Source organism: Balearica regulorum, chromosome 7, assembly GCF_011004875.1.
Source record: "Balearica regulorum gibbericeps isolate bBalReg1 chromosome 7, bBalReg1.pri, whole genome shotgun sequence".
Taxonomy (NCBI): Eukaryota; Metazoa; Chordata; class Aves; order Gruiformes; family Gruidae; genus Balearica; species Balearica regulorum.
This window is the reverse complement of record NC_046190.1, coordinates 5,166,916-5,190,172: the sequence shown is the minus strand read 5'-3', so window position 1 is coordinate 5,190,172 and position 23,257 is coordinate 5,166,916. Positions and strand designations below refer to the sequence as shown.

The following is a 23,257-nucleotide window of genomic DNA, read 5'->3' as shown; positions in this document are numbered from 1 at the left end:
TCCTGATAATGCCATCCACGCCATGATGGCTGCAGAGGTAGGAATCAGATGAAGAACAATGTTCTGGCTCTTCAATGCTGGGATGGTCATCAGCCTTTTCTCATGAAATGGTTAAAACACAGAAACACAGGAAAGTAACCACTCTGGCAAGAGAGTGATGGATGAGAATTCAGCATTATTTCATGCTGTGGAAAAGCTTTGGATTCATTCTTCAATGAATGACACAGCTGTAATTGTCACTGTGCAAAATTAAACAAGGAATATATTAAGAAAGATTCTTAATAGAAGTCTGAACCTTTTTTTCCCCCATTTGATGGTTCAAAGGACATTTTAGACTAAAGTTAATTGGAACCTATGTAATTTACTTAACTATGCATATAATCCACTGATTTTTTCTGCACCGTTTTCACAGATTTTATCAGCTGACCTTGATTCTTTTGACACTTTCTTGCAATCTAACAGTCTCTCAGTGAACAGAGTTTTGACTTGAACTGCAAAGTGCCCAAAAGGAATGGGTTCATACTGGGGCTAGAGCTGTTGACTTCAACTGCAAGGTTCTTCAGGTATCTCATAAGGATTTGCTTACAAGTCTTGGCTCAGACTCCATCCTCAATTATCTGCAGCAAACTACCCATGTGTTGAGACAAAGTCATCACTTACACACCATAGTACGAGCTCCTTTCTTCTTATGGCTGTGGGTCTTAAGCAAGGAAACCAGCAAGCAACATTTCATGCCTCTCTCAGTCAAGTCCTCTTGCTGCCACTCCAGCTCTCTTTCCCCAGGCCCTGGACTGGTAGCTCAGCTCAGGACCACTGATTGCCTCCTCTCCTTTCCTCACGTCTCCACCACATTGTCTCTCCAGTGACTTTTACGTTCACCAAGAGGCTGCAACCACCTCCTACCTTGACCTTCTTGCTGCTGGCTCTGCTGCTGTTGGCAGAGGAATTGACGGTGTGGTGGAGCAATTTTGACAGGTTGCGTCTGTCTTGATTAAGTGTCTCTCTGTTATCTTCATGTTGCATTCAGCAACAGACACTTGGTGGCTTATGTTCAGAGACACCCCCCCAGTCATACTTGAACAAGGTCACCAGGTCTTATGTTATTTTATTTGAATATGCCAAATCCGTAAGAAATTTATGGCTCCCCAGAGAGACTTGCCTCACTAGTTGGAACCAAGGTATGAAGCTCTTTTATTATTTGCTGGAGGAAACCCATTTAAGTTTCAACATTCCACTACCTTCCCCAGACCTGTCAAGGAATCTCCCCATAAAAGAAAAATCCTGAGATTCAGCAGCCAGAATTGAAAGATATCTTTGGATAGGAACTCATTTTCTTTGTACAATGAGGTGATTGTGAAACCTATAGTAGCACAAATATTTTCTTCCAGGCAATGGAAAATGTTACTCTTGAGATATTATCTTTCTGCAGAACCCAGGAAGTTACAAAATCTTAAATAACAAATCAAACATATTTTTGTTTCAGATCATAGGACTGTGGTTGTTTTATTGTTCTCCTGCAGAAAGAGAAACCTATAGAGCCACTCCCCTTCAGAAATAGACTATATATTGTGATGGTCCTTTCTATCAGCAGCACTTGATGAGATGGGTACCACTATGATTTTGACATGGCTGCTCTTGTTAGGTCCAGCAGTTCTGGAGGCCAGCTCAGGTAAAGCACTGACTTGTTCCAGCGCAATGAAAAAATTATACAGACTGCTTGGGGTCCTCTCTGTTCGTTCCACGAATAGAAATCACATTCATGCTGGTATCGGCTTGGGCAAAAGATTGAAAGGGGAAATTGGACAAAAGAGCACAGTTTTGTTCTACTAAAATTATGAACTAATCATCATAGTGAATAAGAATTATTTAAAACATTTAGTGGAGCTCATTTTGCTGCCACAGGGTTGTACTTGTCTTAGTGCCTTGTATCAATGTGATACTTGTGTCTGTGACTATGTTATGAATGAGTCATTCTTCCAGTTCCAGAAATTTGATCTAAGAATTATGGAATAATTTTTCTTTTTTGAAAAATGTATATTTATTCCAGAGTATATGCACACATACATATGCTATATATTTAATATTGCTTGTGTTATTTGATTCTTCTTGATCTTGTGTACAATTTAATGAAATATAACAAGAAGTTAGTTTTCATAATCTAGCACTGTGGATAAAAGAAGGACATCTAAAAGTAATGAAAGACATGAAACTCCTTTAGTTCAACTTTTTTTGTCATTGACTTTTTCCTTACCTTATTAGTTTCTATCTCCTAAGTGACTTAGGGGACTTTGAGCTAAATAGTTCTATGTATATCCTAGAATAATTGCAGGTGATTTTTCTAACTAGCTATTTAAGCATCATTATGATAATTTATGTTGCCATTATCCACTTCATCCATTTTTCTTTATCTGTCCTCTGCTTGCCTGGTGATAAGCCATCTCACTCTTGCTGCTCCAGTTCTCTCTGCTCTTGGCTTCATTCCTCAGCCCCTGCCTCTGTCTCCTGCGTCAAAGTGCCTGTAATCACCGACTTTTCTCTTTTTGACACCTTTGAAGTGTGGGGCAGGACGCAACCTACCTAATTGCATGCCCAGCTGATGGTTATGCTCTCACAGTGATAACAGACACAGAATGAAAGTAAATAAAACTGGTTTAGATTAGCTTTCATTTCCTAATCCCACTCTGACTTTTTGACAGGTTTGCTGTTTCACTTCTCAAAAATCCTATTAGTGTGGTTCAAAAATGTGCATGTCCAAGTAGATATTTGAAGAAACGAATCAGATATAAGTCAAGGGGCACTTTTGTAACTTCTCCCTTTGAACTGCCAGTTAAACACATGCAAATAGGGACAAATTTAGTTTGGACACAGTTCTTCTAGTCCAACAACAAAGGAACTAGGTGCAGTGAAGAAATTCTGGAGCTGTTAACTTCTCGGATTTGTTTTGCTTTAGATGACTTATTCAATGTTTGATAACAAGCTAAATATGTATTTGGCAGAAATGCAAAGTATAACAAGTGCAGCATGCATGTTTTGATTTCCAAAGTGTAAATACTGTGAATCTTAAGTTACAGCATTTATTTGCTCACTTACACTTAGTGGTAAAGTCTTTAGCAAACTTCTTCACCACAACTGGATCTCTCAAATTTTTATAATGTTCACTGTAGAATGTCTAATCAAGCTAATTCAAACTGGAAAGCAGATGAGCTTTACCTGAATGAATGCAGTAATCAGATATATACGTGATAGGTTATTAGGTATTTCTTTATTTCAAACTCTAATATCATTTTATTGGCATATAAGAAATGAAGCCACTGGATTCCTATTGAATTTTTTATAATCCCATTGACACCATTGTCCATTCTGTTGAACACTTAGTAGAATTCTTCCATTAAATTACTCTTAAAAACTATAGAATTTGGTTGTGATGTGTGGATTCTAGGTCCTTAAAATTGTCCTAAAATTTTTAGAGGAAGAAAATAAATTCTAGTTAAATTGAATAAACGAGGAAGAAAAATAAAGGATGGCTATTTTTTTTCTCCAAAATTCTGCAGTTTTTCTGAAAGATTCATTTGGCCTAATTCTGACAGCATTTTAAGCAAAACAGTGCACTGCTTGTTGTCCTTCAGTAGTGCATAATATCTCATGAATAGCAATTTACCTGCCTGGTAGTTTTTCTATGCAGCACTGTAGCAGCTCCATGAGCATAAGTTTAGGAAAAAGCCATGGTCTTGGCTGTCCAAGCTGCGTCTTGCTGTGTCCCTGAAGCCTTGGTGATCTGCTTGAGCCAATCCCCCCAGCAGCCAGGTCAGCAGAGGCTTTGCACATCACGTAGAGGTGTTGCAGATGCATGCTTCTCGTAAGACACGGGTTGAGGGCAGGAAAGCTGTGCTGTACATCCTAATTTCCAGTAGGACTCAACGCAAATTGCAATGTCTCCTTGTTCTTTGGCATAAAACATTTTGACAACAATGAATAAAAGAAATACATAAATGTGAAATGTGTTCTTAAAACATGCCATTGTCTTCCTGTTAACAAAGTGAGAAAAAAAAATAGTGCTATTTTCTTAATACAGTTTTACCTAGATATCATTCAGATATTGAAATTCATTTTCTCACCTTTGCTTTCCTATTATGTTTTTCTTATCATTAAATAATTTCCACTCTTGCTGAAATAGTTTGTGCTTAGCCTGCTGTCTAAGTTTTCTGTGGAAATCTTGCATAAAATATGTGTGGCTGATTTTGAGATCTGGAAGAGAGGAAGTCAAAAGGTGTGTATCACCTCTGTCCTCACAGGCGTTTAATACTGGGCTAGGCAAGCACCTGCTAGGAATGATGAGGCGGGAGGACAGAATAGATGACTTCTTAACGTCACCTCCAGCTCATTTGTCTGACTGTGTTTGTGCTCAATTCCCTCTCTCCCAAAGCGACCACTCTCCAGCTGGTGAATGGAAGGCACAGATGTGAAGGTCGCGTTGAGCTCTATTACGAAGGATGGCTGGGGACAGTTTGTGATGATTTCTGGGACCTTTCGGATGCCCAGGTTGTGTGCAGGCAGCTGGGATGTGGCCAGGCCATCGCAGCTCCAGGAAGTGCTTACTTTGGGCAAGGCTCTGGTGACATCCTGCTGGACGACGTCAAGTGCAATGGAAACGAGGTCTCCTTGTCGGATTGTAATCACTCTGGATGGAGGATACACAACTGTGGCCACTATGAAGATGCTGGTGTTGTCTGTTCAGGTACTGTCACATTTTTCTTTTCTAAATACTTTTGCTATAAATTGCACTCAGTATACATGTGTCAGCATAGGGGTATGCAGACATTCTCCTCCTGAGATAACATTTCATTCATTCAAGACATATGATGGAAAGTTATACCGGATATACGTCTAATCTTTCTTCCTACTTTATTATGAAGAATTTTCTAACTGTGAAAGGACACACTCTTGAGACCCTCTGAAAAGGTCTGTTCTCAGGAAGCAGAGTCTGATCTTCCAACAACCCTGTCTTTTCACTCCACTGACCCTGCAGAGTCAGCATGGACTCATGTTTTTCTCACTAGGGTAGTATACAAACTGTGATTGCTTAATCCGTGCAAAGCAATTAAAAAACTCGGGGATCAGATATGCTTTGCAATATGCAGAACTTTTACTCCGTCTAATCACTCAGCAGTGACAAAGAGAATAAGGAAACAAGTCAAATTTAGAGGCAAAGCTATGTCCTGTATGCGGTGTAGGAATGGGGCTAGATGAAACATCTTCTTGCAAGTTTTAATGCATCATTATGGGCAGTAACAATTCCACAGTCACAACCTAAACTGCCATAGCTGACAACTCACTTTGCATTGTTCTGTATTTTTCAAGTTTTCCTTCAAGTTTAGGTCCATTAATATTTTTTTCCCTTACAAATATCGATCCATTTTGAGTAGTCTGTCACCTTGCTGTTTTCTGATTTTACTTTCCCCTTAATTTTTAAGAAAAAGTAGTTAATTTGTATGTTATTTTCTCCTGTATTAACAACAGATTGTTATGAACTGAGACACGGCTGACAGCAACAGGTTGTTCAGGTGTTTTCTATATGTTGCAGTTTTCCACATTTCCTCAGAGGAAGAGCCTAGAGAGCTGAATTCATGCTAGAAGAAAATTCTGGCTACATCAGTGCTTTGCACTTGGAAGAAAACAACAAAACTTGCTCCGACACCTCTATTACCATATGTGTGCTGGGTTCAGTGTCTTTCTAAGTGCCATTTATTTCTTGCATTTGTAGCTCCAGAGCCTACGACAGACTGGCTGTATTCAACAGGTAATTCACGCTGGCCTGATCCCCTCCTGGCCTTGCACCAAGCATCACCCCAAGACCACTGTCCGGGCTGCTTCATGGGAATGACCTGAGACTCTGCAGAAGGGCATCTGCAATGGTGACAGGTCCAAGCCCTGCTGCTGCCAGCAACCCTAGAGCTCCTGACTCTGTGGCAGGGGCCTGTAGAGGACAGCCTCCAGCTGTGCCTGGGCCATGGTGTCCTGTGTCTGGGAGTAGGTGCCACATCAGTACCTTTACTGCTCTCAACATCTGGAAATACCACTTTTGAGAACAATTTTCGATTGGCTGTTACCCACCTCTTTTCTCTCTGTTGACCCCAGTCAAGATGGAGTATGCCATCAGAGTAATTTGGAATGATTTCGCTTCATTCTTGAGGAGCTGGGCTTGTAGTTAACATACAGATGTACCCATTGCACAAGCACGGTCTTCATGTGGGTGGTGTTTTTCTTCCGTATTCACAGAAAAGACCTCCACAGCCTTGATGGCCTCCACAATGCCAACAACCTCAACACTGGAGACAACCTACATAGCAGAGACCACCTCCACAGAGGAGGCAACTTCCACAGCAGCAATGACCTCTGTAGCAGAGACGACCATCACACCGTCAACCATTGTAGCAGAGATGACCTCCCTAGTGGAGATGACCACCACAACATTAACAACCCCCACGGCGGAGACAACCTCCCCAGCAGACACAACCTCCCCAGCAGAGACAACCACTGCAGCATCATTCTCCTCCCCAGAAGAGACGTCCTCCCCAGTGGAGACAGCCACCACAGTACACATGGTTACCACAGCAGAAGAGAGCACACCAGGTAACCCTGTCCACTGTCACTCGCTGATCTCTTCACTGCCCCGACCTCCCTTCCCAGACCTGATTGGACTGGTCGGAGTCTCCCATGCCTGGGCCAGTCCTGTTAGGCCATTCCAGCCACCCAAATCCACAGTGAGGATGCAAGCAGAGCATGGAGCTCTGGGGGCAGGGGGGCAGTGAGACTTGGGGGTAGAACCTCTGTAGGCATTGTTGGTGAAGGAAACTGGGGAGGCATTTCCTCTCACTGCAATGGGGGGGGAATGTGACAGGGGATCATTCTGCCTTTGCCCCTTAAGTTCCTGCTCAGGTAGCAAATACCATAGCTATTTCCTAGACATGCTCTGGGATTTGTGACTGGAAAAGAGAAAGCTACTGCATCAAATGTTTTGTAATGCAAGTTAGACCGCCATAGGCGTGTGGTTCCTGCCTAGGGAGGAGACAGCTGTGTGAAACAGAGAAGTCACAATGATCATTTCAATAGAATGAGAGACCTCCACAAGGTAAGATGTGCCATAGGAGAGGGGGTCCTTGAAGACAGGTTAATTCAGGGTGCATGACATGTGCTGACTGTGTTCAGAGCCTTTTCATTGACACTAAATTCTTGCTTGCATCTGTAGCACCACTGCCCACCACAGATTGGCCATATTCAACAGGTAATTCATGCCCACCAGACACATCCGCTGCCTTGCAGCAACCATGCAGGCTCCCTGCTGTAGGGGCCCACCTGCAGACCGCAGGGTGCTGGGCTGGAGGGACCCTGACCCAGTGCCACATGCCTCACCCCAGGTGCCCGCCTGCGGCTGGTCGGCGGGAGGAACAGCTGCGAGGGCCGCGTGGAGGTGTACAACGGCAACAGCTGGGGGACGGTGTGCGACGACTCGTGGGACCTGAGCGATGCCCAGGTGGTGTGCCAGCAGCTGGGCTGTGGCCAGCCCATGGCCGCCCCGGGAAACGCACGCTTCGGCAGTGGCTCTGGGAGCATCTTCCTGGATGACGTGCAATGCCATGGGGACGAGCTCTCTCTCCAGATGTGCAGGCACAACGGCTGGGGCGTGCACAACTGCAGGCACATAGAGGATGCCAGCGTCATCTGTGCAGGTGCGTGGGCAGCAGAGTCCACCAGTTCTCCCATGGATCCCACCGGGTGGGTTTCGGTGCCCTCCCTTGGGAGCAGCCATGCTTACCTCCCTCACTAGAGACAGGGTAGAGCAGTGAGGCTGGGGGCTTTTGCTGCCTGGTGCTGGAAGCACGTGTCATGCAAAAGCCCTGGTTTTGCACACAGAGGGCACAGCAGGCTCTCCGTGTTTGCAGGTGTGGGTGCTCAGTGTGGTGGCAAAGAGCAGGGTTGTGGGATTGTGGCATGAGGAGGACGGGGCAGCACTGGGGACACGTCAGGCTGGTGTCTGGAGAGGGGATGGCATGACAGGGCTCCGCACTCTCTTCTCCCGTTAGTCCTCCAACCTTTCATTGCCATGGCCATGGCCATTGTCACAAGCCTGCTGCATTCGCTGCCCTTTCATTCACTCTCTCCTCTTCCTTGCAGCTGTGCATCCAACCCCTCCTGAGGAGTGGCCGTACACAGCAGGTACTCCATGCCCACCCAGCTTGTTTGCAGCCTTGCAGTGAGTTCCAGTCAGGCACAAGAGGAAAAGAGGGGGGACGTGCTGGCCTGCACCTGTCCAGTGCAGGGCTGCTACTCCCCTCTCCCTGGACATCTCCAGGGTGCACTAGTGGTCCCCCTCGTGGGATGGGCCATGCTCAAGGTGTACAAAGGGTTTTTCTGTAAATACCCTCATGCCCTGAGCACCTCTGCCCCCAGGCAGCTCCCTTGGCCCCCCCCCAGCATGTCCCTGCACATGGTGAATCTGCCCTCCACCTGCCCCGGGGTCTTTGCTCAGCCACTGCCCTCCCCTGGTCCCTTCGGGTCTGCACCATCCCTGTTTATGGTCACTGTGGCCAAACCCCCAAAACAGCTGGGGAGGTGGGGACCGCAGGGTGCCGGGCTGGAGGGACCCTGACCCAGTGCCACATGCCTCACCCCAGGTGCCCGCCTGCGGCTGGTCGGTGGGAGGAACAGCTGCGAGGGCCGCGTGGAGGTGTACAACGGCAACAGCTGGGGGACGGTGTGCGACGACTCGTGGGACCTGAGCGATGCCCAGGTGGTGTGCCAGCAGCTGGGCTGTGGCCAGCCCATGGCCGCCCCGGGAAACGCACGCTTCGGCAGTGGCTCTGGGAGCATCTTCCTGGATGACGTGCATTGCCGTGGGGATGAGCTCTCTCTCCAGATGTGCAGGCACAATGGCTGGGGCGTGCACAACTGCAGGCACATAGAGGATGCCAGCGTCATCTGTGCAGGTGCGTGGGCAGCAGAGGCAAGGTTGGCTCTCCTCTGGAGCTCACAGTCCCCTGTGTCCCCATCCCTTCCTCACTACAATCCCCATCATGTTACCCTGCACCCGGAGGTGGGACCGTGTCTGTGCCCCAGCACTTTTCTCCTGAGCAACACATCTCACTTGTGGCTTTTCTTCCTCCACACCCACAGCTGCCCTGGCCACGCCAACGCCTCCATCAGGTAATGCTCTTCTGTGGGTCTTCTCACCTTTTTTATTTGTGGGCTGTCTCCCTGTTGGGTTTTTTAATTTGATTTTTGTTTCTATGGCAATATCACTTTAAACTTGCATGCTAATTCTTAGACAGGCTGTGATATCCCCTTGCATCTCAGTGACACTTATTATGCAGTTATGCTGTTTGGCTGTGGGCAAGCCATTTTCTCGCCAGGCTCTTCAGCTGGGTCAAGGCTTAGGAAGTGGTGTCTAAATCTCTAACTTTTAACCACATACATCAGTAATGGCAGGGTGGTGTAGGTGCTTTGTTCAGCACTGAAGATCTAAAGGGCGACAACATAAAACCATGCGAGGACTTCATGCACACTGTTATTTTATTGACTAATTTTTTGTGCATGTGATACAGTTTTCTTATTGTCATAATTTCTATACAGCACTCATACATCATTTTTTCTCCTGAATTGTTTTCATTTTCCATCTTTGTCTTTATCTAATTCCCTGATGGTATAACTTAATTTCTCTTGGTTTAGAGTTTCCTTAAAAAATGTAGCTTCTTTTTCAAAATTATACTGGTTTAATTGAAATGTTCTCCATTTGCATTCAGAGTCACAGGTTGTTTATCAGAGAAGCTGTGTGCAATGGATATAATTTTTGGCTCATCTGCTTGCTAGAGCTCCTATGGTCTTCAGCCTACTATTTTTGCATTAGAAAGCAGATTTTAGATGTAGAGCTTGACATTTCACAGTTGAAAAAAGTACAAAATTGAAGGTGCCCGAGAGCCTGTCCGGTCTGATCAGGGAAAGGGGCAGTGTCTGGGTACAGCTGATGTTCCCAAGCTTGGGATAGCCCGAGAATCCCAAAATCTGAGGCAGGGAGGTGTGTGCTGCACTGGGGAGTGTCCCTGTGCTGGAATGTAAAATAGGGAGGGGATGTTGCCTTCATGCGTCACATCTTGTAGGAATTAAGTTCAGAGCCTGTGCTCACCTTCCTATGTGAAAACTTTTAGGACTATCTGTATGTTTAACATAAGAATTAAACGCTATTCATGCTGGCAGGAATGAGAAAGCTTTTTGCAGCTACACTTATAGGAGAAATGAGATATATTTAAGACTTGGCCCAGGAGCCTGGAGCACTTATTTGAGTCTGAGACCATAAAATTACAGAGTTTCCTAGAAGACTTGAAACTAACTTGTTTATCCTCCAAAGTCCTTAGAGGAATAAAGAGAATCAGCAGAGTAACTGAGGGGATGCTGTCTGTTCAGGAAGGTACTCCCATTTTGACTGTCATGACACCTCCCAGAATCAGATCTCAACTGCAGAACGTAGAGACCAGAGAGAAAGCATCAAGGTGTTACCAGCCCAGCCTGAAGAGGGTGGAGTGACATCATGGATGTGACAGGGAATCCCAAATGCTACATGAAAGTAAACCTAATGCAAAAACAAAGATTTGGTTTGATGTGGGTCATACAGAATATCTGCAGTCAGCTGGAGACCTGCTTTTCAGGACCTGTGGATGAGATATATACAGCTCAAGTACAATGTTGTAGAAGTTACTGTAAGTAAATTCTCTTCCATTTCTTTCTGCAGCACCTTATTTTTGTGGTGGCTCAATCTCAAATTCCTCTGGGATTCTGCAAAGCCCATTCTACCCTGGAAGATATCCAAACAATGCTGACTGCGTGTGGGAAATACAAGTAGAGAACAATTTCCGTGTTGTGCTCACGTTTAGAGATCTTGCGTAAGTAACCCATTGATTCTCTGGGCAAACAACAAAGTCAAAACTTACTTGAGAAGTTAGAAAACTTATTTGAAACAGGCAACCTTCCCAATTTTAAAGATATTTTCAACAACATCCAGCAGTTGGAAGACTACAACAAAATCTGGATTAGTGTAGTATTTTCTGCTCGCAACAGTGTATTTGCTATAATTACACACAAAATGAATAGAAGCTCTGCCAGGAAAACTGTAAGTGCTGAAAGATTTTATCATGTGTTGGGCATTTAAATAAGAGTTTCTGAAACTCATTTGGCAAGGTGTTGACATTTCTTCGCCAGGATGCAAAGCGGCAGATGCCAGGATGACTACATTGAACTCTATGACGGGCCTCCACACTCTTCCCCACTTCTTGGGAGATTTTGTTCTGGTTTCTTTCCCACCTACGTATCCTCTTCAAACATGATGACCATTCGCTTTCACAGCGATTCTAGATACACCTTCAGAGGGTTTCAGGCTCACTACTCCTCCATTCCAGCAGATCACAACACTAGTAAGTTCCCAGTTGGTGTTTCTCAGGACAAGCTTGTTTATTGTTTTTGTTTGCAAAATAAATATTTGTGTGTATTTAAAGATGTTAGGGAAATGAAATTGTGCATGTGAAATATTGGGGGGTGGTGGTGAACTATCTACCTTCTAAATTAAGAAAAAAACAGCATTCGGTTCAATTACAAATTTTAATCATTAACAAATTCCTGAAGTCATTAATATATTTTATCTTCTTCTTCTACCAGCCCTTCAGTGCTTGCCAGACTACATGCATGCGGTGGTTAGCAGAGACTATCTCCAGTCTCAAGGTTACTCGGCACAGATGGTCACCCTGAATGACAGTCGCTGCAAACCAACAGTCACGTCACAGGAGGTTATCTTCAACATTCCCTATAATGGCTGTGGGACGATGCGAGAGGTACGCTTACCATTGTGTGCGCTGAATTACAGGACCCACTTTAAAAGAGTCGCGAAAGGGCCGTTGTGGTCCACAGTGCTAAGTGGATCAATAAGACCTGAGGTTTTTAGCTTTCCATGCCTTAGGGAAGCCCCATGCTTAATATAAATGAGCTTCTAGGGAGGAAAGCATGGAAGTTATACGAACGTTCCGTGATTTAAAGTAAACGTAGAGTTTTAAGTGCCGTACGGGTTTGGGATGAATGTGCATTACACAATTGGTGTTTTGTACAGATGTTCAATGAGTTAGCTGTGCCTTGGATTTAACAAAGAGTTTTTCTCCACTGATTTCTGTTTAATTACATCAGCAAGTTTATGTACAATGTGTGAGCAGAAAAAACCAACATCAAGCTTCTTGGTTTAAAGAGTTAAAGATGAATCTGCATTTTAAATTACATATTACTCTACCAAAGCTTAGAACATGATAAAAATACAATTCCTCACTTTATATTACATGTTAAACAGGAGAACAATGATACAATCAACTATTCCAACATGATCAAATTTAGATCTTCTGGCTCCATAATCAAGAGGAAAAAGGATATTCACTTACATATCAGCTGCAAAATGCTACAGAAGACATGGATACAAATAATGTATGTCGCTGAGGATACTGTAGACGTGCATGAAAATCAGTTTGGAAGATATGATGTGAACATCACTTTTTATGACTCCTCATCATTCTTACATCAAGTGCATGACTTCCCATACTACATTGACTTGAACCAAAATTTGTACCTTCAAGTTTATCTTCACAGCTCTGACCCAAATCTGGTGGTGTTTGTGGAGGCATGCATGGCATCACCTGATCCACATGATTTTAGCACTCTCACCTACAATATACTCGAGAACGGGTAAGAGCTTTCTCAAGTTGTTAGAAGCATGACTCTAATACCCTTTCTGCAATTATTTAAAAGATCAGAGCCAATGTGAATTGGTTCAGATCTCATTATCAACAGACTGTTTTTACAGTATGAGCCTGGAAATAAGAAATTATATTTAGATCTTACTAGCACTTTGTTCCACTTACTTCATCCTTGTCCTCTACGCAAAACTCATAGTGGGAGTGAGGTAGATGAGATGAAATGGTAAAAATTGGCAGCAGGAATCTATCGTCTTACGCATTAAATATTTTAGTGAAATGAGGTTGAGCATTAGATGCATTTTTTCATTCTTTGTGTAGCACAGACATGTAGTAAAGAGTCTGTTCTCCGCTCTTCACCACTCTTCCACATCTCTTGGGGAGAAAAAAAAAAAAAAAAAAAAAGAATTGCCAATGCTCTAGCTGCTACGTAGGACTTAAATAAGTCTATACTTAAAAAGTCTGTACTATGCTATAAAAGTTGCATTTTTATTCCATTGTTTTCTTAGTACCTGGCTCTGATATAATTTTGGTTTAATCTATTGTATCCCTGAAGACTAACTCTCTTTTTCATTTCTTTCTAGATGTGGAGATTCTTCCTATGCCACATATTCCTTCCCTGACAGCCACTTTGCTCGGTTCAAATTTAATGCCTTTGAGTTCATTAGCCGCCATCCGTTAGTCTACCTGCAGTGTGAGCTGGTGGTGTGCAGGCTCCGTGACTATTCCTCCCGCTGCTACCAGGGCTGCATTAGCAGGTCCAAGAGAGATACGAGTCCTGCCGAGGAAAAAGTGAACGTGGTTGTTGGACCACTTCAGCTTCGAGAAGGGGGTGCTCAGAGTAGGAATACTGGTAAAGGCAAATAAATATCTCTCATATTTACTCTAAGACTGCTTAGGGCTTCATGAAAAGCCATAGCTCTGCGTTTCTGACATCTGTCACTGGAATCTGCTTTTGCGCACTTCACCATAAGAAGGAAAGGATTGTCTGGCTGACCCAAATGTCTACAAATCTCTTCTTTCAGCAACTTGCAAACCCCCTGTTGTCACCTGCATGTATACAAAGTGTAACTGCTTTGGCTGTCCCAGAGGAGAGGTAGCACGTAACCCATTTTAGTACTATAACTCCAGTCTGATTGTGTAACAAGATGGCCAGCGGGTAGCAAACTCCCAGCCTCCTTGAGAAACAATTAATTCCCTCAGCTGGGTTCTGCTTATGAAGTTTGCGTAGTTAAGTTGTCATCCCTGTTAATATAAGGTCTGTTCAAATAGTTTAAAGCAATGAAACTGTAAGAAGGGAGGTTATTTCTGACTCTGATCTCGGAACCATGCCTTTTAACCCATCAGCTCTTTGTGCCCTGATCATTAATATATCGAGACCGAACCCCCTCTGCCTTTGCCCGCAGTGTTGGGCTCTTCTGTGCCTCCTCCCCAGGCAGTTCCCACTGCTGCCGATAACACTCTCACACCACTTGTTGCTGCTGCCACCATCCTGGCAGCTGTCGTTTTCGTTGCCGGTTTTCTTGCGAGACCTGCACTGAAGAAGCCACTTTTGCGTGGGATAATGCGAGATCAAAGGTCAGCATCAGCTGCTAAATGATTACAGGGCAAACCAAAAATGCTTCACTGACGACAGTCACGTATGTGCCAGTTGTACGAAGCTGTGATATCTTTATCTACAATGAATCGTAGCCTGTCACAATGCTTTAGGATAACTTTGTAAGCCTAACAGCTCTGAAATAATTAAGAAATAATTTCAACCTTCACGTCACGAGTTGTTTGGTACAATCATTATATCATTTTTCTCCTCTTTATTTCCCTTCTCACATCCTTCTGAGACCATTTATCAGATGCCTCAACATTTTGTGAACTGGATTAAAAATATGAATGAGGCATCAATAAATATTTCAAAGTTTATTAAATGGGAAGAAGATTTAATTTTGGGAAAAGTAGTAGGTCATGTCTGAAAAGGAAATGTAAAAATTGATCTTACCATGGCATCTGGAATTGTGGCTATACAATATTCTAATTATTTTGAGCTTTGCTTTTAGTGCTAAATTTCTCATTGAAACAGTAATGGATCTGTGCTTATTTATAAAATGCAGAGATTTCCAAGCTGAAGTAATCTGTTATGTGAGGGGGGTAATTTAAAATCAAAGGAAAGAATGTTTACAAAGCAATAATTCTATTTTGTCTTTCAAATTAATGTTTCTGTGATTAAAATACAAAAGAATGTTTTACTGTGTTGAAGAGTGTGGTCTATTGGATTAAAAATTCGCCAAGTGATGGACTGAGCCCCTGCTGCACTACCTAGGGAATTTCTAAATATCTTAATATAGACTTCAAAAGGAATCAGCTAATTCTTTTTCTTTCTGCACATGCAAATTTACAGAAAATATCTGCCTCTAGGAAGCCAGATTGCTGACTCTTGATTCGGAAACGCTTTTTCTTTTGGTTTCCATTACTTTCCTTTGCGTGTCACACACAAAAGCAAAATGACCCATGCTGTTCAGGGGACTCGTAAGGACCTGTCTGCCTGCATTTCCCCCGCCCCTGTGCTCCCTCCAAAGCAGATGGCTGGTTGATGGCTGAGCATCCTCTCCCATCCAACCAGGTCCTGCATCTGCTGCTGTTCCCATAGCTTCACCAAAGCGGAGGACTCCAGGAAAGGCGACGGGAGCTTCTCCTACATGCCAGCGAGGAAGAACTGTCCTCTACAGACAGAGTGTTTCTCCATGGTATCAGAGAGAAAGCTTTCCCTCCAGTATTTGACTTTCTGCCCATCAATTGTATTTTGAAACACTCCTGCACACTGCTGTGAAGAGGTGTGAGGTATCTCTGTTTTGTATGAGTGTTGGGCACACCTCTGTGTGTGTGTGGCTACAGCATGGCATTTTAATGGAGTTAAACTGGAAAGGGTGGGTAAGTCTAGCAGTAAAGGTAAAACAAATGACCAAACCTCACAGGGAAGGTCTTGAAAGACTCCGTGGTTCCTCATAGATGATAGATGTATTTGCAAAAATTAAGAGCAACAGACCACAGAAATCATCATGCCCTGAGAGGTCTAGAAAGAGTTCCTCAGCCATTTTAGAGTAGCTACCATTGCTCTTTTCTCTCCTGCCATTTCTGTATTCTCCTTATGACACACACACCTCCTGCTCCTGAGATCCCTACTATGGCCCTGGTCTCCTTATCGCTCCACATTGCGACACTTGTCCCCATGAGCACCGCAGCTTGTTTCCCACACAGCTGCAAGGTCCCTGCTGCTGCCTCCATTCTCCATGCCAGCCCTCGCTCCGTGCCACCTCCTCCTTGGCCACGGGCACCACTGCTCACCCAGAGCATCCAAAAACACACTAGCTGGAGCTTCCTCTGCACCCTCAGCACCACCACCACCACAGCCCAACATCTTCACAACAGATGTTTCCCTAGGCGATCTCTTCTCATGCTTAATGAGACTCACTATTGAAATTAGTGTCACCATGGAAAAGGCTTTTCATAATATCTACCCTCATTTTTCACTGTTGCCGTTCAAGCCCATTAGTTCTTGCCCTGTCCCTCCTGGCCATGGGGAGTTATTTTCACCCTTTTCTCTTTAGGTGCATTTTACCTATTTGAAGGTCGATGTTTTTTAATTAAATTTTCACTTCTCTAGATTAAAAAAATCCAAATTGAAAAGATACTGGACTGTTAAAGGTGTTTTGTTTGCAATATTTAAGCCTGAACCCCACAATATCTGATCTAAAGGCTTGTCAAAACAATTGGAAGCTTTCCCATGGACATATATCCCAAACCTGGCAAAACCGTAAATCTCATCCAAGAGATCAAATCTCAGTCAGGACACTTTTCAGGTTTCAACAAAATGTCATTTAAATGTTCGAAGACATTTCATGTCTCCTTTCCAGAAGGAAGTTTTTTACAATTTTTAATACTTTTAGTTGCTGATCACAATAAAATTATTTCATTTCTTCCCCCTCCCCATGGTTGTATGCTTTGTAGTTGTGAGGACTTTGGCTTCTCAGGACTTACCCAGCCTTTCAGAGTGTGTTGTACATATTCATAAATCAGGCTGAAATATGCTGGAAATGCAAATGGCCAAATCCCACATAAACTTTTACCTCTGATGCATGAAAACATGAAAAGCAAGATCTGGGATTTTTGTCTTTCATCTCCCAGTTGAAAATACAGAGAATTAAAGCCAAAATGTAAACTAAAATTGTTTATTTGGCCTTTTGTTTTGTTTTCTTGCTTGTGTGGGATCGGTGTTATGCCACGGTGAAGCCTGGTGCCTGCAACCACGAGGACGTCAAGAACCAGGAGCGCGTGGAGGCCACTGCCTTTGCTCTTTTTCAATGAGCTTTCTGGAGGCTGCTTGTTGTCACCTCCTCCATCCTCGGAGAAGACACACCAACCATCACTTGGCAGGTTTTTGCTTTGAATAACTGTCCGACCTTGGTATTAGATGATTTAATTTCTTCCTAGTGTGTCTGTCACCACTCAACCATGTAGTAGGTACTTGTTCACTCAGTAGTATGTACTCAACCAACAATCTCAGCACCAACCAAACATGTTGTTTGCAAGATCATGCTAAAATCCCCTGCAGTGTGAGCTGTACTGGGAGAGGACAGTGACTGAATTACACCACGTATATCCAGACCACGTAGCTGCAAGTATTCATAACTCAAAAGAAACAGCACATCCCTGAACAGCTCTTCTGAAGTGGCACTTGAGAAGGTGTTTGATTTTCATGGAAAGAGAATGGATCCATAGCAATTTGGTTTGAAATACATATACCTTTTTTGGTAAAAAAATTGTATGGGCTCTGTGGGTTCCTGCCAGCATGCTGTTCCCAGCGTTACCATGCAACCTATTTAGCCTGCATTGAGGTTAAAGCAAAACTCAGAAATAAAGTTGATGTTTGTTTGTTTGTATGCTGAATTTCCTGTGCTTTGGTGTCCTGCTTATCCTTCTGTTCTTATTTTGGAATATGAAGCAGATAATTCAAGTCTGTAGTCCTCCTTCCCCAGAACATACTAGAAAAATATTTATAATTGAGTATTAACAAACATTATTTTGTTTCTGGGTCCCACAACCAACAAGTAGATTGATTTTCCAGTTGTTAATGACAAATACCCATGTTTTGTAGACTGAGACTAAAAAAAAATCTTATTTGGGTTTGCAGGGTATGGGTAGAAAACACGATTTTTCTTGTTTTCATTACTTTCTCCCCATGCCTTGCCAGAGCAGCCCACAGTTTTTCATTGGTATCAAGCTGAATTAAGCAGCTAAGCACAACCTTCTGCTCACAGTTCTGACTCTGGTGTCCTTTAATGCCTGAGGCTGAATGCCTGCACCAAATTCCAATTAAATAACTAAATGAATATACTCTGGAGATAATTTTCACTGGACTGATGATTTTATTTTTTTTTTTAATAACTCCATCAGACTTACCAATCATTGGCAAGCTTTATTAACAGAATTGCACTAGTATCTACCTTGGACAGGCAGCAGCGGCAGCTGGGTTGCTGAAGTGTCCACAACACTTAATAAATTCAGAGGAAATAACAAAGGTATTTCTTGAGGCTGACCCACCACTGCCCTTTGTTTGTGACAAGTTCAAAATAAAAAGAATTGCAACCCTTTGCTGTCCAGCATCCCTGAACCCAAGCACAACTTTTTGCACAATTTCTGTTAAATGCCTTATGTTACAAGAAGATATTTTCCTTATTTATTTGGTTTTCTTTATTTTGCCACTTTTATTTTCATGGGGGTTTAAAATTTAATTTGGGGGGGGTGGGGTTGGCAGTTTATATCTATCTGGGAAAAAAATAAAGAGATATTAAAATTCTCACAGCAGCTTGTGTATTTTAGGAGTTTCTATCTCAGACTCAAGAACTATGATTCAAAAAGCATATTTTAATAAGTCATGCCTCGCTGAGGAAACTTGTCAGTGACCCAGCTGGGTCATTGGGAGTGAGATTTGTTTTCATTTCCTGGAATAACACTTGGATCACCTCTTTTGCCCTGAATCACCTGGTACCCATCCAAACAGATTTTTTCCTTGTTCTTTCTGAAATAAGTTAAATAGTTACGTGCCGTAATGTAGAAATGAATTGGACTGCTGCTGTTCTAAAGAGCCTGCCAAGTTTGAATGACTGTCCTCTTCTTTTTTTGTATTTTTCTTTCCATTTTCAGAAACTATAGTTTCAGAGAGATGGCTTCTCTCTTTCCTCTTCTTTCTGTATGAAGACCGTGAGGGCTGTATTTTGTCCTCATAGTCTTGCAAACCTGTTGAGTCTAAGGAAGTTTTCTGTGGGTGTGTGAGTGACTAAATGTAATAGATAAAATGTGGGTTTTGAACAGCTGCAGTCAGATGAGTGTTGCCTAGTAGCCTTGGAGGCTGAAATGCATCTGCTTGGATGGGGATGAAAGTCCAGTAGAAACCCATCTACTGATGATGGGGATAAAGTCTCTTATGTTTTTTCCAAATGACTTTTCCCTTTCTATCTTCTTTTTCCTCCCCTCTCATCCCTGCTCCTACCATGCAGATAAATTCCCAGTGCATGTCAAGATCAAGAACAGGTTGCCCAGAGAAGCTGTGGCTGCCCCTGGCTCCCTGGCAGTGTCCAAGGCCAGGTTGGATGGGGCTTTGGGCAACCTGGGCTAGTGGAGGGTGTCCCTGCCCATGGCAGGGGGTTGGAACTAGGTGGGCTTTGAGGTCCCTTCCAACCCAAACCATTCTAGGATTCTCTGATTGTATGATCTTGTTACTCTTTGCACTCAGAACAAAGACTGAATTTTCTTCTGTGCCTAACCAGTTGCTAGCACAAAAGGACTCTGACCTGAGGGCTCCTCATTTGCTGAAGTTATCTGGTTATAAAAGGTCTATACACAGGTTCAGCTGGGGATGTTGAGGTGTTTCTGAAGCATTTGGTATTAGTTACCACCATCTTCCATTGCTAAGCCCGGTTTTGAGCAGAGCTTTTTTCATGAAATATGATGAAAATTGAGTTACCCTGATTTGAGGTCTCTGTTCTCCCATTCAAAGAGGTGGCAGGGAGCAAAATTTAATAACAATGTGGCAAAGCCAGGCCTTTTTCCCAAAATGCTGGATCCTGCTGTCCCTAGTCGCAGGCTCATAAAGCCAACTATGAAGCCCCAGTTGCAGGAGGGTGGCCAAAACCTATTGCTTCAGTTTCTTTTCGAGCTCCTGGGCAGCTTGGGTAGCCTCCATTTGAAAGCTGCACACTGTGCATGTAGAGTAAACACTTGAGCTGAGCCTTGCCAGTGTGAAACAAGCCACCTTTGTTTCATAAAAGTTCACTGTATTTCTGTAAGGAACGTATTGTTGAGGAAGACAAGTGGACTACTCTCTGCCAACACTGCAAGGATTAATCCAGGCGTCACACGAGATGCTTCCGAAGGCTGTGAAGTTTGACAGCTGGCATGACACTTAGAGCTCAAGCTGAAAATTAACTATTGAAAATACAGACTAGAATTTGTGCAGTCTTGAGGGATTTCTGGCATTGCATTTTGGAAAGAAAGGAAAAAAAAAAAAAAAAAAGCACTTTATTCCCTAGCAGATAAGGCAGTCCATTGCCCTGGTAATGCTTACAGCTACAGGTGCCCTGGTGCCCGGGGCATGGCTGTGTGTGGCTAAGACCTCAGCCAGCTCATGGTACCCCTGCCCCGAGAGTTGCCCCAGGTGGGGCTTTCCTTCCTGGGTCTTGCTCTCTCCAGGCTCATGGACAGCACACACAGTCCAGGGAGGGAAGTGCTGCAAACCCCTGAACCCTCTAAGCCCACAGAGCCACCCCGATAGACCCTGGGCAGAGCCACCACCACAGATGTGGGCTAGGGGGGTCTGGTCTGCAAGGGGATGGGAAACATGACCAGCCCCCAGCTCCACTTTGGGACAGGAGAAACTGAGAGGTGGAAAAAGTCTGCCATCATTTTTCACTTGGCATCACTAATTTTCTCCTTGGCTGTGTGCAGCTGGTTCCTCCTGGGCCAGTGACTGCCACTGGATATGCCAAGGGGAGGGTTTAACCAATGGTCCCATAGAAGAGAAAGGCTTCAAACAATAATTAAGGTAACCAAAAAATCAAGGTAATATAAATAAACCCTTGCCAAAAAAAATTAAGAGAATGTTTTTAAAAGATAAAAGTATCTCCATTGTATGAAATCACTAGCTTAAAAAATAATAAGGCTGGTCAAACTGCAGAGCACACCCCTTTAAATCTACATGCTTATAAATTCTGAAACATGTTTTATCAGCATTATAGGGAACCTGGTTAACATGAGCCCCATGCTGACCGCTGTTCGGACGCTACTGCTGCACGGAGAATGTCTGCAGGGCTCAGGTACTGTGCCTTACACTGTTCAGTGCTACCTCCCTCTCTCGTGTGTTTTCCTCTAAAATCAATATTGGCGAATTTTGTAAACTTTATCAAAGCCCACTCAAACTGGTCGATATCATCAGTGTATAACGGGCTTGAGTACTGAAGATGCCATCAAAGTTTTTAATTATTTCTTGTAATGTAATGTAGAAAACACATGTATTGTATTTTAATGCATTGTAGGAAAAAAATATGTAATGATAAGTAATAAATTTTCTTTAGTGCGCTGGAGGGGCTTAGGCAAAAGTATAATGACACACTGAAAGGGGACCCCAGCAAGCAGGTAGGAGCATTTGCTCATATGTGTAGCAGGTTAGTCATGGCCTAGAGGTTGGAGACAGCTTAGGTCTGAATTACTGCTTCGGATACACCAGCATCAGCAGATCTGTTCCTGATAGCGAGGTGTTTGTGACACGGTTTCTGTGAGCTTTGGGTATAATATTAATCAATGTGGGTAATAATCTGGAAGTAGTTCAGAGCCAAGGGGAAACAGTGGTCTTCAGCTGGAAGCCATGCAGTATACTTTTTGCTCACCCAGTAAGAAAGTAGTCCCTAAGGGGCCACATGCTTTCGACTTTTAATTCAATAAGTGAAATACCAATGGCAGTGACCTTCTGCTATGCTATTCTCAGATCTGGCTTCTAAGTCCATCGCTGGCCAGATAAAACACAATATGCCATGCTGGTGTCCACACTAGATGATGATGGCATTGTGTCTGTGTAACTCTATGCAACTGCCATAAGGATGCTCACATGTCTCATCCTTGGAAGATGCTTTAAAATCAGGCCTAAAACCACAGGAACTCAAGTCTGGTGCACAGCACAGGTTAGAGAACACTTTCCCTGCTGATGGCTCCTTAAAAACCTGTTGTAAAGTGTTTCCTCCAATAGCCTGAGACTGCAGGGGTCACTAAAAACACATCAATCACCCTAATAGTTGATCTAATTTACTTTTGTCTTCCAAAGAATTGTCACTGTCACTCAGAATCCATCTGATGCTTTTATACTACCACCACCACATTATTTTAATCACCTGTAATCTGTATTAACCAATACTATTTGCTCACTACCAAGACTAGGGAGGAGCACCAAAAAGCTATCCCGAGGCACATTCTGCCCTTACAGAACCAACAAGGTTTCACACAGGAGACTTTTCATTAACTTAAGGTCCTAATCCCACATGCCTCACCTTGACAAAGCTTCTATTGAATGCCTGCGGATTGTTTATTTGAGTGAGATAATCAGGATAAACTAAATCCAAATGTTTAGAGTCACCACTCTTTTGCAGCCATGTCAGACCCTTCTGAAGAAGGAAGTGCCATGCTCAGATATCTGTCCGTTCTAGGTCCTCACCCAGATTTAACCCTGGGAACTTTTTTTAATATCTGTTAGATGGTAAAAAAGTTGCAAAGTCTTATCGTGTTCTCCATTGATTTTCAAGTTGCTAGCAAGGGAAGGCAGCTCATAATCCCATGTCTCATTGTTTTTGTCACCTTCAGAACACATGTATTGCAAAGAGTATAATTAGCCAGTTGTTGAACACTTTCTGAAACAAAATTAGGTTTTGCAAAGAAAGGTGAAGTATTATCATAGAATCATAGAATATCTTGAGTCAGAAGGGATCCATAAGGATCATCGAGTCCAACTCCCAGCTCCCCACAGGACTACCTAAAACTAAACCATATGACCAAAAGCATCGTCCAGACGCTCCTTGAACTCTGACAGGCTTGGTGCCGTGTCCACTTCCCTGGGGACCCTGTTCCAGTGACCAACCACCCTCTCAGTGAAGAACCTGTTCTAAAAATAGAGCTAATTTTACAGAAACTGTGATTGCTAAAATGTATATTTTGTCTATTTCGTCCTTTCACAGCTTCTACGGGAACTGAAATACCTGGCAATTTCAATTTCATATTTATTCAACCATTTCCTTAGCATAAGCATCTTCCTATTTAAATTATTACCAATTTATATCTTATTTAGTTTCTTCAGTAATTTATGTATGAGAAGAGCTTCTTAAAATATAGTACATTTTGACCACAATGAAAGCAATATTGATTTACCTAGTTTTTAGGAAGCTAACCATGGA

The 23,257-nt window shown here is 43.2% G+C and overlaps 1 protein-coding gene across 1 annotated transcript in view; it reads left to right on the top strand.

Moving 5' to 3' along the window:
- The first annotated feature begins 1,614 nt into the window (after positions 1 to 1,614).
- Positions 1,615 to 23,257, top strand: part of LOC104637808 (scavenger receptor cysteine-rich domain-containing protein DMBT1) — a 52,826-nt gene continuing 31,183 nt past the window's right edge. Inside the window, exons 1-7 of the mRNA XM_075757665.1 lie at positions 1,615 to 1,669; positions 4,424 to 4,735; positions 6,277 to 6,630; positions 7,416 to 7,731; positions 8,653 to 8,984; positions 12,657 to 12,765; positions 13,358 to 13,626. Coding sequence (XP_075613780.1) covers positions 1,615 to 1,669; positions 4,424 to 4,735; positions 6,277 to 6,630; positions 7,416 to 7,731; positions 8,653 to 8,984; positions 12,657 to 12,765; positions 13,358 to 13,626 — 1,747 coding nt within the window. The remainder of the gene's footprint in view (positions 1,670 to 4,423; positions 4,736 to 6,276; positions 6,631 to 7,415; positions 7,732 to 8,652; positions 8,985 to 12,656; positions 12,766 to 13,357; positions 13,627 to 23,257) is intronic.